Genomic DNA, 15,542 nt, shown 5'->3' on the forward strand with positions numbered 1-15,542 from the left:
AAGTGTCAAAATGAAAAATAAGTACAAGTTAGAGTTAGAGGGGTTGTGTATTTGTTAGGCCTTTTAACAACCATCCAAAAGTTGCAGTAATAAGGACCAAAACAGATGAATTCTAAAACTTAAAGGACACAATTGAGTTAAAAACTCTTTAACAATTACAGAGCATTGCCCGCCGACGGCAGTTTGCTTGCGCCGGGACAAATACTACAAAGCTGCGAATCCCTTTCAGTTTTACTATATTGTTGGCTATAGCCAGTTGATGGAGTCGGAAGTTTCTAGAAATCCATGGCGAGTGCTGGAGTTCTACAGTGGAATTGGTGGCTTGCGGTATTCTCTGCTTAAAGCCGCCGTCAACGCCACTGTTGTGGAAGCTTTCGACATAAACGACGTCGCTAATGACGTTTACCAGCACAACTTCGGTCACCGGCCTTTTCAGGTGTTTGAGAAAAAAAATCACCACATAATTGCTTTGTTTAACAATTAATTTACTTTTACTGATTCTCGCCCATTGTCGAAATTGTACTCAGTCTCGTTTTATGATGCTAAGTTTGGTACATTAGTTTAGCTAGTGTAAATTTAGTGGAGAAGATATCATATCAAAGCTGGAAATTTGAAAATTTATTGAATTTTAAGTGTTGAAAGTTTGTATAGAAGTGTTTATTAGTGAAATGGTATTCTACATTTTGAACATATCAAATTGTGAAGAATTTCATGTAAATTAGGATTTTGGGAGTAGCTTTTCCAGTCTTTATTCTGTCGATGAAAACTCGAAGGAGAAAATACAGAATCTTGTCGGGGTATTCAGATACAAGATTATTCAGTTTGTTGGACTTGAATGGAGTAATGTTTTCATTCTAAGACCAATAAGCATTGTTCAGTAATAAAACATATATAGTTGTGGATATAATAATATTTTTGCTTGTCTCTGCAGTTGAAAATTTGAATTATTCAGTATTTATTGAAGGAACATGTGGCATACCTAAGCTTTTTAGGTTCCTTTTCTTTTATACATAGTAAGTAGAGAAAAAATTGTATGAAGAGAAGTAAAAGTGAGTTTTTTACCATGCATGAAATGTTTACTTTTTTAGTCTCACATGGAAAAAATATTGTGGACTCTCAGTTTGAAATGGAGGGAGCATTTTACTCTATGAATGTTATACAAATGTTACTGATAATTTATACTTGTCAAAAAGAATTTCACTGAGAATTTGCTTATCCATTGGTAGTTCAAATGTTTTTATAATACTTAACTAGTATTGATAAAGTTTATATATTTGGGTGACAATAGGGTAACATTCAGACTCTGAATGCCGCTGATCTTGACAGCTACAATGCTGATGCTTGGTTACTTTCTCCTCCTTGTCAGCCATATACTCGACAAGGTGATGAATTGCATTCCCCCAGTTTTTTATAATCGTGGTGCCCAGGCCAGCAACCGTGATCCCCCATTTCACTTTTCTTTCTTCTTCTTCTTATGGCAATATTAAATGAAACCTTTTTGTCACATTTTTGTGTCAGGACTCCAGAAAGGTTCTAGTGATGCACGTGCATCATCATTTCTTAAAATTCTGGAACTTGTACCACAGTTATTACAGCCTCCATCGTATCTTTTTGTGGAAAATGTTGTAGGATTTGAGGTTTGTGTCTTTCCCAATCCATGCTTCATTCTACCACATATGTTTTTCCTTATTTTATCCAGCTGTCTTATGCTATATTGGGGCGGATGGTCATCTTGGAATATATATAAAGCCTTTTTCCTTCATTGCAGACTTCTGATACCCATGCGATATTGGTCGATATATTGGAAAAGAATAATTTTGTTACACAAGAATTTATTTTGAGTCCACTGCAATTTGGACTGCCATATTCTCGGCCTCGTTATTATTGCTTGGTATGTCTCTATGTCTTCCTCTTTGGATTTTTATCAATAAAAAGGACTAGTGTTTATCTTCATCACATGTATGTTTTCATTCATTGCGCATGTTCTGGACTTCTTTTATTTTTTAAATAGTTGTCTATCCGTGATGTTGTTAATATTTGAATTACGCTTATTAATTGATGTGTTGAAATGAAATGAGCTGAGTAGAACGGAATAGTAACAAATAACTTCATATACCTAACCCAACTAGTTTTTGATTGATGTATAGTCAATTGTTTGATGGATTACACTTATATGATTGACGAGAAATGATTGAGATGCATTATGGGAACTGACTGAAATTTCCTCAATAAAGACGAAGTCTTTTGTGGGGAAAGATCACTGAGGAGCACAAAGAAAACAATTAAACAAATTGGGAGAACTTGGTCATTTCTCCTCTTTGGCTTATAAAGCTAACCAGCATGTTTTTTTAATAAAAGTTCTTCTATTTTTTCCAGATAATGGGAAAGGATAGGTAGTTTTACCTACTGATTGTTGTCGATTCTTCTCAACAACTAAATTTAACATATTGAAACTTTTAAGTTACATCTTTCACAACCTAAAGTTCATTGTGCTTAAGCAAACATGTTGTGCAGAGTAAAGTATATCGTTTGATTTGATTACTAAGTGTCGAAGTCAAGGTTAATATTGGGCAGAGACGAGCACAGATAAGAAAGCTTGGTCAAATGTTTAACATCTAGTAACTAACATGGTTCCTCATAAACCTCTGAATGACATTCAGTACACGATAATTTTCTGTTAACTGCTTTTTCAGTTACCTTTTTTTTAATATGCTTGAATAATCATTACAAGTAATCTTACATTTTAGTATACAGTTGGATGCTTCATTTATAAAAAACTTGGGTCACATAGTTGACTAACATTTTAAAGGTAAAAATGCAGTACTGTTTTATTTTTAGGCCACACATAGCTTGGTTTACCTTGTTGTAGCCCTTGATCTGTTCTAAAGTAATTAATTGTTTTGAGTTTCCCTCAAAGATTTGGTGTGGTGGTAAGAGGGCAACGTGTAATGTATAGGTTATAGGTGAATGTCAAGGGTTCAAACGTTGTGACAGACGAAAGCCTTTAAGCAGAGAAGAGTAGAGAAATGGCCCATTATCCATTTTGAGTTTTGAACCATGCAAACCTTGTGAATTTTTTGTTAATAAGAAAATGTAAGTGTCTTGAGTTATCCTTATGTTAGTCCATTGTTCTTACGTGTTATGTTCCTTAAACCCATAGGCAACAAACAGTTATTTAGTGTTTTGTTTGTCCCAACGCATACTTTCCTTTTTAGTTTGTCTCAAAAAGAATATCATACTTCCTTATTTAGAAATCATTTGACTATAAACTTCCATTTTACTCTTGATGAGACAATTTATAGCCACACAAATGTCTGACTTTTTCTAGACCACAAGTTTCAAGAGTTTGTCTTTCTTTCTTAACCTCTGTGCCCAATCATCGCCACATAAATTGGGACGAAAGGAGTATTGGAAAAGTGTTGGTGACTTTATGGACAGTCTTATAGATTGCAGAAGACCTGCTTGAGTTGGAAACTAAATAATCAACACTTGTCATTCTTAACATCATGGGAGTAAACTGGGTAATGCCAAGGACCTCAAAGGAGCTACTGAGGCTGGCTCTTCAATGGGATGGGAAAGGCAAAAGTGCAAACCTGGAACTCAATCCCTGCCACTATTTTGTGGACCATTTGGAAAGAAAGGAATGCAAGAGTTTTTGAAAGCAAAATTGAATCTGTAATTAGCATGAAGTACAGATGTATCTCCTTCACCTTTTTTGGGTATAACATGGCTAATTGCAAATGTTATAAGATGCCATGTTAGGTTGCTCCTTACACTTGCAGCCGTGATGAGCTGCTCTCTCTGTATGTTTCTTTAAAGCACTTTCTTGTTGCTGTATTTGCAATGCAGTAACCTTTAATAATCAAAACAAATTGTTAAAGACTAAATAGACATGGGAGTTCAGTAAATTTAGGATGCAAATGTGGCTTATTGGCGATCAAAATTCATTTCATAATTAGTTCATTCCTTGTGTATGTAATGTGTAAATTATAATTTATTGAGAATAACTAGTTTATTACTCAAAGAGAACAATGATATAAATACATGGAGAGAATAAGCTAACTATGGTAACTAAATTTTCTAATCCCTAAGAATTAGCTCTATTATCTATCTATATTATTATACAGATTCTGTAACACTCCCCCTCAAGCTAGAACATAGATATTGATCATGCCCAGCTTGTTACAAAGGTAATCAACTCGAGTTCCATTCAACGCTTTTGTAAACAAATCAACTAGTTGCTCTCCTGTCTTCACGTAGCCAGTGGAAATCAAGTTCTCCTAATCTTCTCACGAATCAAATGACAATCAACCTCAATATGTTTAGGTTCTTTCGTGATACACTGGATTTGAGGCAATATGAAAAGCAGCTTGATTATCACACCAAAGTTTTGTTGGGGTATGATGCTTTAACCCAATTTCAGATAAAAGATGATATATCCACATAATCTCACATGTAGACTGTGACATAGCTCTATACCCAGATTCTGCACTGGATCAAGATACAACACCTTGCTTCTTACTCCTCCATGATACTAGGTTGCCTCCAACAAAAACACAATTGCCTGCAGTAGATTTTCTATCAATCTTGGATCCAACCCAGTCAGCATCTGCAAAACACTCAATACGAGTATGACCGTGATTACTATACAATATGCCAAGTCCAGGAGCTCCTTTCACGTAACAACGGATCTATTCCAAAGCTTCCCAATGTTTGACCGTAGGTGCACTCATGAACTGGCTAACAACACTTACCGCAAAAGCAATATCCGGACGAGTCACAATAAGGTAGTTTAACTTCCCAACCAACCTTCTATATCTCTCTGGATCATCAAAAGGATCACCATCATCTTTCATAAGGTGCACATTGGGAACCATTGGAGTACTACAGGGTTTGGCTGCTAACTTTCCAGTATCTGCAAGCAAGTCAAGAATATACTTTCTCTGAGACAGAAAAATTCCCTCGTTGCTTCTGTTTACTTCTACTCCCAAAAAGTATTTCAACAGACCCAAGTCCTTTGTATGAAACCTAGTATGCAAGAAAATTTTGAGGGAAAAGATTCCCACATAACCACTTCCTGTGATGACAATGTCATCAACATATACAACAAGGAGGATAGTGCCAAATGTTGATTGCCGGTAAAAGACTGAGTGATCACATTTGCTCATTTTCATCCCAAAATTCTGAACTACCTCACTAAACTTGCCAAACCTCGGGGACTCTGTTTCAATCCATGCAAGGACTTCTTCAAATGACAGACTTTCCCATACTCCCCCTGAGCAATAAAACCAGGTGGTTGCTCCATATACACTTCTTCTTGAAGATCACGATGGAGGAATGCATTCTTGATATCTAACTGATGTAAAGGCCAATTCTCGCAAGCAACTAAAGAAATGAACAAACGGACAGATGTGAGTTTGGCAACCGGGGAGAATGTGTCTGAATAATCTACCCCATATGTTTGAGCATACCCTTTAGCTACAAGTCTAGCTTTAAGTCTCGCTATAGATCCATCTGGATTAACTTTAACTGGGAAGACCCATTTACATCCCACCAATTTTTTTCCCTTGGGTAAATCCCACGTGTGGTTTTCCTCTAAGGCATGTATTTCATCAAGCATTACATCAGACCACCCAGGATGATTCAAGGCCTCTTTCACTGTTTTGGGTACATAAATAGAGTCTAGAGAAGCAATTAAAGATCTAGACGTAAAGGATAAGTGGCCATAGGAAACAAAATTAGTAATGGAATGTGAGGATTTGCAACTACATGTACCTTTGCGAAGAGCAATTGGGAGGTCAAGATCTTGTGGAGGATCAGAAGAATGAGAATCTGATGACAAAGGAATTGGTGTAGGACATGTATCATTAGCCTCTCGCCTCCTCGAGTAAACTTGAACAATTGGCGGTCTTGCCACATCAGATGAAGAAGGAGCTTCTGAAACAATAGTCGATTGGTCCTCAATAGAAGAACTGAGAGATGGAAGGACAACTTCTGATTCTTTTGTCAAAACACGGATGACCTGATAGACTAGCCACTCATCTTCCTCCCCCTGACTTGTAGAAATTGGAGGCGCATAGAAGAATGGTGTAGTCTCTGAAAATACCACATTTGTTGACACCAAATATTTGCCAAGTTCGACAGAATAACACCGATACCTCTTTTGGAGGCGAAAATAGCCCAGAAACACACACTTTAATGCCTTGGGATCCAACTTGGTAACAAATGGTCGAACATCTCGAACATAGCATGTGCTTCCAAATATTTTAGGTTCTACCGGAAATAGTGACTTGTTTGAAAACATAACATTGTAGGGCACATTACTAGCAAGCACAATAGATGGCATGCGATTAATCAGAAAACAAGTTGTAGAGACCGTATCTGCCCAAAATTGTTTAGGAACCTTCATTCGGAACAAAAGTGTTCGAGCTGTCTCAAGTAAGTGTCTATTCTTCCTCTCAGGAACTCCATTTTGAGAAGGTGTATCGACACATGAAGATTGATGGAGAATACCATGTTGTCTCATATACGACTGAAATAATTCCGACATATATTCTTTAGCATTGTCACTCCTCAGAATACGTACTGAAGCATTGAATTGTGTCTTGACTTCAACACAGAAGGCACAAAAGTGAGTAAATACTTCCGAGCGACTCTTCATAAAATAAATCCAAGTCATCCAAGAAAAATCATCCACAAAAGTAACAAAGTACTTATTCCCAGTTTTGGAAACAACAGGACACGGTCCCCAAACATCAGAATGAACTAACTCAAAAGGTGACTCAGCTCGTTTATTAACCCTTGGACTTAATGAGTTGCGATGATGTTTTGCAAATCGACATGACTCACATTCTAATGAAGAAATATTTTGGAATTGAGGACACAACTTCTTTAATAGAGGTAGAGTGTCCCAATCGACAATGTGCTTCAAATGGAGACACAACACTAGAGCAGGCAACAAACCGAGGCTCCCATTCATCAAGGATGTAGAGATCGTCAGATACATGTCCTTTACCAATAACTTGATTCGTCTTAAGATCACGAAACAAACAATGATCAGGAAAGAACGAAATATAACAATTAAGGTCTCTGGTAACTTTGCTAACAAAAATCAAATTAAAGGCCAACTTTGGTAGACTTAATATAGATGACAGAGTAATAGAAGAGGTTGGTTTAACCGTCCCATATCCAACACTGTTGCAAGTTGATCCATCAGCTACGGTAACCGGAGAGGGTTATTTGTGTGCTTGAAAGCAAGAAAAAAATATTAGGATTACCTGTCATGTGATTTGTGGCACCTGAATCAATCACCCATTTATTTGAAGAGGTGATAAGACATGTTTTATTTGATTCAACAAAGGAATTAACTGAAGTGGATTCCTTCGAGATTTTCTGGTATTGAGAGAATTTAGCAAACTCCTCCGCTGAAATTAGGACCATTTTGTCAGATAATGGACTACAAGCACCAACTACTTTAGACCTTTGAATTCTCTGATTATAGTCGGTCATTTTCCCAACAAGTCCAACCAGAAATCAGACAATTCCCAAGATAGACAATAACCTATTTTGGAACAATAAACAAAGTAATTGTTCTTCCCCACACTAATTCCACTCAAGGCTAGCTATCCAACTAATCAGAGACCCAAAAATAACTCCTGATAAATCAGAAAATCATCAAATAAAGATCCAAGTAAAAGTGTTGATAAAAGAGCAAAACCTGATGATGCTACAGCAAAATCCCAATGCTAAAATTGTAAGACACGAGCGAAATCGTACCGTCAAATATTAGCAGAAATCGCTAGAAAAAGGATGTCAACATACTACCAGATGCTGCCCGACACAGAGAGACCACCAGATTATTGGTCAGAAATAGGAAACTCTCTCAAATCGTGGTCTGCTGAACAAACAACCACCAAATCCTTGCTGGAAATGTCACTGCAACATTGGAACAGCAAGCAGATTGAATTTCTGATGCAGCACCACTACTGCAGTCTCACTGGAAAGGGTACTGATGGAATGTGAGGCTCACACGAGTAACTTCTAGCCTTCAAGATTTAGGGGTTTAAGATCGTGGGAAGTATCTTCTTCCTAAGTGGGTGGTGACAGAAATTTTGGAACTCTCAATCACTTCCGGTGAAACTATAGTTGATTCCGGCGAAGTCACAGTGACTTCCCGCGAAGACAAAATACCAACTCAGACATTGGCTCTGATACCATGTAAATTATAACTTATTGAGAATAACTTGCTTATTACTCAAAGAGAACAATGATATAAATACATGGAGAGAATAAGCTAACTATGGTAACTAAATATTCTAATCCCTAAGAATCAGCTCTATTATCTATCTATATTATTATACAGATTCTGTAACATATTGCAATCAACTTATGGTTATTAATTTATTTATTTTGCAAAACACAAATTTAAATCACTGAAATTACTTTACTGCAGGCCAAGAGGAAGCCTTTATCCTTTGAAGTCCCTGAATTTAACAATCAGCTTCTTCGGACCCCCGGTCCTTTACTTGGGCAGACTGAAAGCACAATGGAAAAGGAACAGCTGCTGTCACCAGAGTACTGGGATGAGCTGCTTCAAGCTTGTCAACCTGTAGACGATTTTCTAGTATTTAGAACTTTTGGTAATCGGAAGGACTCATCAACTTACTCTTTCCATGCTAATGATTCTGTAAAATCAGATAGAAGTGATGAGGAAAATGATGTGTACTTTGTTCCATCAAGCCTGATTGAAAGATGGGGAAGTGCCATGGGTATCCTTCTTCCTGTTGATTCCTACAGCTTCCTCTGTTTCTTATGTCATTTATCTCTCTCTCTCTCTCTCTCTCTCTGCTCGTCAATTGTTGTTGGGTTACATCCTTAAAAGATCACAGATATTGTTTATCCTCATTCAAAGCGTTGCTGTTGTTTTACAAAAAGCTATTACAGATACGTGAAGGGTACTGGCTCCCTGTTGGCAACTGTCCAGGTAAAGCTTTAAAGTATCATCATGATGTTAACGTTCTCCTTTGAATATGTTTGTTTTTTCAGTTGCCTTTATAATATAATATAACAATTAAGAAAGAGACTCTGTAGCTTTGAAAAGTTGGTTATAATCTTATTTGCTCTTTCGCTACTCCATGGGATTACCTTGATATTTCTTGTTGAAGGTTTCTGTAGAAATGGAGAAGGAAACCTTTTGGGAACTCTAAGAAACATAAGATATCATACATGCAACCATGCTTCTGCATACATGGAGGATAAGTTGATTATTATTTATCTTCATAACCCATTACAATAAGTAGTTCCACGGTCTTTATAATTTTACGAGAGTTTTTCCTTATCTATAATGCCTCTTTCTGTATTTAAATTAATTCAAACCCTCACTTGAGATTTTTGTTCTATGAGGCTCATGTGCGTCTTGTTCACACTGATCACATGGGCTCTCTTTTCTTGTTGTTATGGAGGTTTATCTCTCTTCCATCCCCCTCAGCAGTCAAATGTTCTTTTAGATGTTAGATATTGCAGTAACAGGAGCAGTTATAACTTATAACACCTAAGGATGTTCTAGCGGTCAATGAAAGTGGAATGAAGACTATAAGAGACGAGAAATTTTGACGCTTTCCCCCTCCTACCATCTAGCTGCAATCCTTCCCTTAACCCTAATCATGCTTAAGACATGGAATTGGATGCTTCTTACTCCAAAAGTCAATAAGTAGAAAAGTGAGGAAGGGTTTTTGGCTATGATAATACAACTAGCCATACTTGTGTGAGAATGGTCATTGCTTGTCAAGTGGCATTTATGGGGCCACAATAATGCATCATTCATGCATCTTTCCCTCTCTTTGCACACATCAGCCCCAGCGAATCCCCTACCCCTGCTAATTGAGGCATAAGGTATAGCACTAACTGTATCAAACGTACTAGCAATGACTTTTGAGGGCCCATCCATTCTTTTTCTTTCTTGTTCTTTCCCTCTGCTTGTCACATCACCCCTCTCTTCCCAGTATCCTCGTCCCATACTAACCATGTCACTGTTATCGATTGGATCTTCTGTGCTCCTTTATTAGTTGGGTGGAATTATTTAGATGAATGGATTATTAATTGAAGAAATAGAAGTGGAAGATGGATTGACTATTGTGCCCAATGAAGCCCAACTATGTACTGCTCTAAAACCTTATTAAAAAAAAAGTGTACTGCTCTAAGAACAAAAACCTTAGTAACTTAATTCCAACAAACAAACATCAATTAGAAGGATCTCTTACTCAAAAAAAAAAAAGAATGATTTTTACTCGGTTAAGATTTATTTTCTCTTATCCAATTTGTTCCAAAAATTTGTACAGTCATCCTTGGGAATATGTATGGGATAAAAAGTCAAATGTGGTAGAGAAGAAACTTGATAGCATTTAATTTGAATTCACTTGAATAACCGGGTCCAAGTGGGTATAACCCCTGTTGTCAAAGTAGAATAATGTACCAGGGCCATTGTGAATGGTGCTTGTTGTGGGGAGAGATATGTTGTTGTGCCAGCTTGGTTCAGGGTAACCTTTGTGGAAGGTTTTCTACCTAGAGGTTGTTGAGTGGATTTTGAGGTTTTTGTGCCTTACCGGTTCTGGAACTTCACCTAAATATGCTGATGGGTGAATGTGTATGGGAGGAGATGCTGTGAAGCATGCTTGGGAATTCAAAGAAATTGAAGATGGATTCTTCAATCTCACATGAATACCAAGAACAATTATGGGAAGCAATAAAAGGATAGGAAGATTAAGACAATTGTTAGGGTAAACACACACCTATGCAGTAATTACCTAGACATATGTAAATGCAATCAATAATTTTAAATCCAGGATAAGAAGAAAGAAAGGATTGTTCTAGAGTTGAAGTGCAATCAACTAACTCAAAGAAACAATGAAGGGAATTTAGTAACTAATAAGATTAATATTCAAATAAGATACAATCCTAAGGGAGAAGGGATATGACTCATACATGAATTACTAACTTGTAGTAATTTAAGAGTGGTTTAACTCCAACTTTCATACAGTAACCTAAACTCATCCTCCAAAAGTAATTGCCCTTTAAGAAGAGAGATCATATCCCACAATATGTATTTTTTTTTTCCTTGGAATAATGAACCCTAGTAGAAATAGGCTATTAGGTCGTTCTCTTTGAAAGGAGATTTATTTGGATGATGAGTTTAGGTTATTCTTTGAGAGTTAGGGATTTGTTCCATTCTTTTGAACCTCTCTTAAATTACTACAAGTTAGTAATTCATGTATGAGTTCATATCCCTTCTCCTTTGGATTGTGTCTCTTAGTTGAATGTTAATAATAAAACCTAGTTCTTTCTTCTCCTTTTGGACTTCTAATTATCTTGGACATTGTTCTCCACTCTTTAAGTATCCCCAATTCACAAATATTGTGTATTTTGAAGTTTGGAAAGAAGCCTACATTTCATGATGGCCACCTCATATCCCATAGGAGATATTTGGGATGGAGGGGTGATGGGACGAGAAGGGGGAAGAAGATAATGAAAGAAAGAGAAGCAGTAGGCAGGAGGGGGGTTGGGCTTGCTGGGCTGGTGTGTGAAGAGAGGGAGAAACGAATAATGCATTATTGTGGGCCCCACAAATGCCTCTGGCAAGCAATGACTACCCTCACACAAGTTTTACCTTGTATTTAACACAAAGTAAAGTGTCTCTGACCCAGGTTCAAATTCAGCAAAGGGTAAAGTTAATTTCTTCTCAAATTAAGTCTTGGTAGACAGAGTTATCCAATACATTTACTAGTGGAAGGATGCAGGTACTGATGTAATAGTTTTGGTAACTGGTATGCGCAAGTTGACCAGGAAAGCATCGTTATAAAAAAATAGTTATGGTCATTGATCTACTTGAAACATAATTTATTTACTTGTCAATTTTATTCTTTTTTACTTATGGTTGTATAATATGCACTGCCTGTTGGTTAATTCTAGATTTGCTTATGAAAGTAGGATTTTTTGACTTACTTTTTTCTGTGAAACTAATCTAGAAGACAAAATGACATCCCTCATTTAAAGGTGAAAAAGTGAAAGATTCGACACCGGGGTATGGCCTTTTTGCCTTGATGTCACCACCCCATGAGCATAGCCATGTTCTTGATTCGAAATTGGGGCGGAGGTTCATATCTTCCAAATGGAGGTATAAGTGATGAAGTTACTCGTGTCGTGCCGCGACGTTAAATTCCCTCCGTCTATCTTTACTTGTCCATGTTTAACTTGGCACACCCCTTAAGAAGCCATAAATGAAGTGGTAATTTTACTATATAACCTCTAATTATTGCAAGTCATCTCAGTCATTGGGAAATGAATTAGAAATAACTAGTACTTAATAATAAGGGTAAAATAGGTATAAAATGGCATATTATCTCCTGGGCTCCCAAACTGGACAAGTAATAGTGGACATCAATTTTTAGTATAATAGACAAGTAAAGATGGAGGGGGGAGTACTTAACTGCTCCATTTGATTAAGGCTGGTTTCTCTAGTTTCCAAGATGAAGTGTTGTGTATCTGAAAGTTATAGTTTTTTTCTTTGATTTTATGATTAATCAAAACGTTCTTCTGTTTTATTTAGTTTGATCTGGATAATTTATACTGATGTTGGATTATTCATTCTATTTTCTCCGTGTTATTAAAAGTCATTGGTTCATCACTTAAATCGATGTGACGTGAGGAGTTATTGCTTCATGGAGAAGCATGTGCTTTAGAGAAGTGTGTGCTTCAAACAATGATGTTAAAGTGATCCCAGTAAGAAGTAATCTCAACTTTGAGAATTTGGATTAGTAGTGGCTGTCACACTACAGCGGCATTATTGTATACTGGAGGCTAACATTAGTTATTTTAGATGTAATTTGGCTATTATGGTACTAAACTCTTATGTGTTTAGTAGTGTTTAATTTTTTAGAACTTGTACACTTGACTTCAAAGAAGCATGCACTTCACTTAACCCTCTTCAATCCTCACGCACCTTGTAATTTTTTTGTGCTTTTCACTTCTAAAAATATTGCTCTCCAATGATTTCATGGGGTGCCATTTCATAAATACAGGAAAGAACAGTGAATAGAACGCCTTCACTGCAGGGTCTGTCTCTTAGATACTTCACGCCTAGGGAGGTATTCAATTCTCTTCAGTTTTGTGAAATAGTTCTGTCTTCTTGCTTCTTTGCTTTCTTGGAAAATAAAGCAATATAGATTCAAGACATCTCACAGATCTTGATTGTAGGTTGCGAATTTGCATTCTTTTCCAGACGACTTCCAGTTTCCACAACACATCAGTCTTCGCCAATGGTACATCTTTTTCCCAGTACTTGTACTTCCTTATTAATGAATCATTTTTTTCTCAACTCCTGTGATTGTAGTTCAAATAGTTAGTGTGTAATTGTTGTTTTTTCTTCATAGAAACTGATGTTGCATAGGCCTTAAGGGAATTGCCGATCTTGTATTGATGTTTTAGAAAATTTTCCATGTTCCTGTCTTTCTACGGGCCATTTTGACTTTTCCTATTTTCGAAACAGTGTACCCCCTCCTCTTCATTTAATGTGGTGGTGTTTGACTGGGCACTGAGTTTTAGAAAGAAAGACATGTACATATCATCATCACCATTAGAACTTGTGATCTTAAACATGCAATGGCATTTTTATGGCGATAAGAACATATCATTAAGGGTGAAACATGAAGTTTAAAGTCAAAGAATTTCCAAATACAGAAAAGTGTCATTCATTTCAGAACTGACTATAATGGAAAGAGTGTCATTTAACACGAAAGAGGGTGTAAATCATGATTCTGATCCATTTCATTGTTTGAGTTGGATAGAAGGTGATTAGACCTTATCCTACAAATGCATATTGTCACAAGTGAACAATTAAATTAACAAACAAACGAGTACATTAATACGACACAAAATTGCCGGAGGTTGCCTTGTGAAATTACAGTTGTCACTTTAGTTAGCTTTAAAGCTATTCCCGCAAGAATGAGAGAGTTCGTCCTGGGATCCTGGATTTACTTAACGAGATTTGAGCAATTCTGTTCTGGGTTTCATAAAAGAATCGCGTGCTAACATATGTCTTTGGGTTTTTTGGTGCAGTTATGCAATGCTAGGAAATAGTTTAAGTGTGGGAGTGGTTGCTCCATTGCTTCAATATCTCTTCACCAACCCTTCATGATTATGCTATTACCTGAAGCTCCATCTTTACAAGTTTTACTGGATAAAAATTCACAGCCAACAGTTTTCCCCCTAAACCTGATGGTCTAGTAGACGGATGCACTAAAGAAAAGCAGTGCTGACACGATGATGCAGATTGCAGAAGAACAATCTGTTACAGCGTTTCTATGACTTGATCCAGGTGAGATGATTGCATTTTGACTTCAGTAAATCGTGTTAAAGAGAGAGATATGGGATACCCCTTCTGCATTCTGCTCATTGGCTGCATAGAATGGTTCTCAGCTGCACTCACAATATTTTGAAATGTATGCTCTTGGAGCCATTGCAAACCGCAAGAGGTGCTTGCCTAATTTCATCTCTAAGATCTATCAAAACATTTGAATTGAATAGGAGATTTCATTAATCCTCCTTGATTGAACAGGTTAAAATGATGTTTATTCAATATACTGTAACTTTAAAAGCTCTTAAGAAATCTATTGCATGCAAAAATTGTTTGTATAGAATTATTGCACTCAACAATTATATTTGATTTCGTCTTCTTTTTTTATTTTTGTAAATTTCTGATTTAATTAATCAGTTCAATATTAAAAGTTGTTGGAACAATAAGTTGAGCTTCAATTTGGATGAGATTTGAGTTGTGAAGTCATATCCAACATGGATGAACAATGAAGCTTTTGAGTTTTAATTTTTTAGTGGGTCGGGTTGGGAATTAAAAGAGTTTAAATGGGTCAGTAGATTTGATTGAAAAAAAATGTGTCACGTAGGCGGCATATAGGAAAATTAAGTTGGAACATGGAGATTTAACACAATAGAGGTAAATATGACTTGCGAGCAAATAGGATTCCCCCCCCCCCCCATAATTTTATGTAATAGAAGTAAAAATAATGATTTTTGCACGTTAAACTCAAAGCTAGATGACCACCGTTGAAATTTACCCAACTTTGGAGATTCTCTCGTATTTTCTTCAAGAAATTGAACACAATTTTGAGACACAAACTAATGTAATGATCAAAAGGGATCAAAAAGTTGCAGCAGCTCCTATAAATTTCCTTGCAAATGTCGTTACACTGCCATATAACATTGTAATAACCGTAAGATAAATGGCTCTACAAAACTTAAGCGTAGTGACCAATGACCTACAAATTATATTTAACTAATTATGACATAAATACTATAAGATTCACTATAGCTAGAATCAAAAAAACTTACAAGAAAACTACTCCATTGTAGAAAGACAGCTTGACGTGAGAATCAACTTTAATGTACTCTATATAATCCATTCACAATTCAAACAATGTAAATCAACGTTTCTCCTAATTAATCTCCTAACAAACCAACAAAACAAAATCAAGAAA

General features: G+C 36.5%; 1 protein-coding gene across 1 annotated transcript; it reads left to right on the forward strand.

The window, feature by feature from the left end:
- The first annotated feature begins 202 nt into the window (after window positions 1-202).
- LOC125838758 (tRNA (cytosine(38)-C(5))-methyltransferase 2) lies at window positions 203-14,238 on the forward strand. The gene is made up of 10 exons (XM_049517797.1): window positions 203-436; window positions 1,289-1,382; window positions 1,519-1,637; window positions 1,769-1,891; window positions 8,453-8,768; window positions 8,889-8,983; window positions 11,437-11,446; window positions 13,072-13,139; window positions 13,249-13,313; window positions 14,110-14,238. The coding sequence occupies exons 1-10, from the start codon at window positions 260-262 to the stop codon at window positions 14,186-14,188; spliced, it is 1,146 nt and encodes a 381-aa protein (XP_049373754.1). The 5' UTR covers window positions 203-259; the 3' UTR covers window positions 14,189-14,238.
- The last annotated feature ends 1,304 nt before the right edge of the window (window positions 14,239-15,542 follow it).

The sequence above is a fragment of the Solanum verrucosum genome, unplaced genomic scaffold (assembly GCF_900185275.1).
Source record: "Solanum verrucosum unplaced genomic scaffold, falcon-dt-bn FXZP01000182.1, whole genome shotgun sequence".
In the NCBI taxonomy this organism is placed as follows: Eukaryota; Viridiplantae; Streptophyta; class Magnoliopsida; order Solanales; family Solanaceae; genus Solanum; species Solanum verrucosum.

What these genes read in the sequence shown, in the direction of transcription:
- LOC125838758 (XM_049517797.1), top strand. Translation starts at nt 260, where the DNA reads ATGGAGTCGGAAGTTTCTAGAAATCCATGGCGAGTGCTGGAGTTCTAC. An exon ending in GGCCTCGTTATTATTGCTTG is followed by an intron (nt 1,892 to 8,452) that starts GTATGTCTCTAT and finishes ACTTTACTGCAG; the next exon opens with GCCAAGAGGAAGCCTTTATC. An exon ending in CACATCAGTCTTCGCCAATG is followed by an intron (nt 13,314 to 14,109) that starts GTACATCTTTTT and finishes TTTTTGGTGCAG; the next exon opens with TTATGCAATGCTAGGAAATA.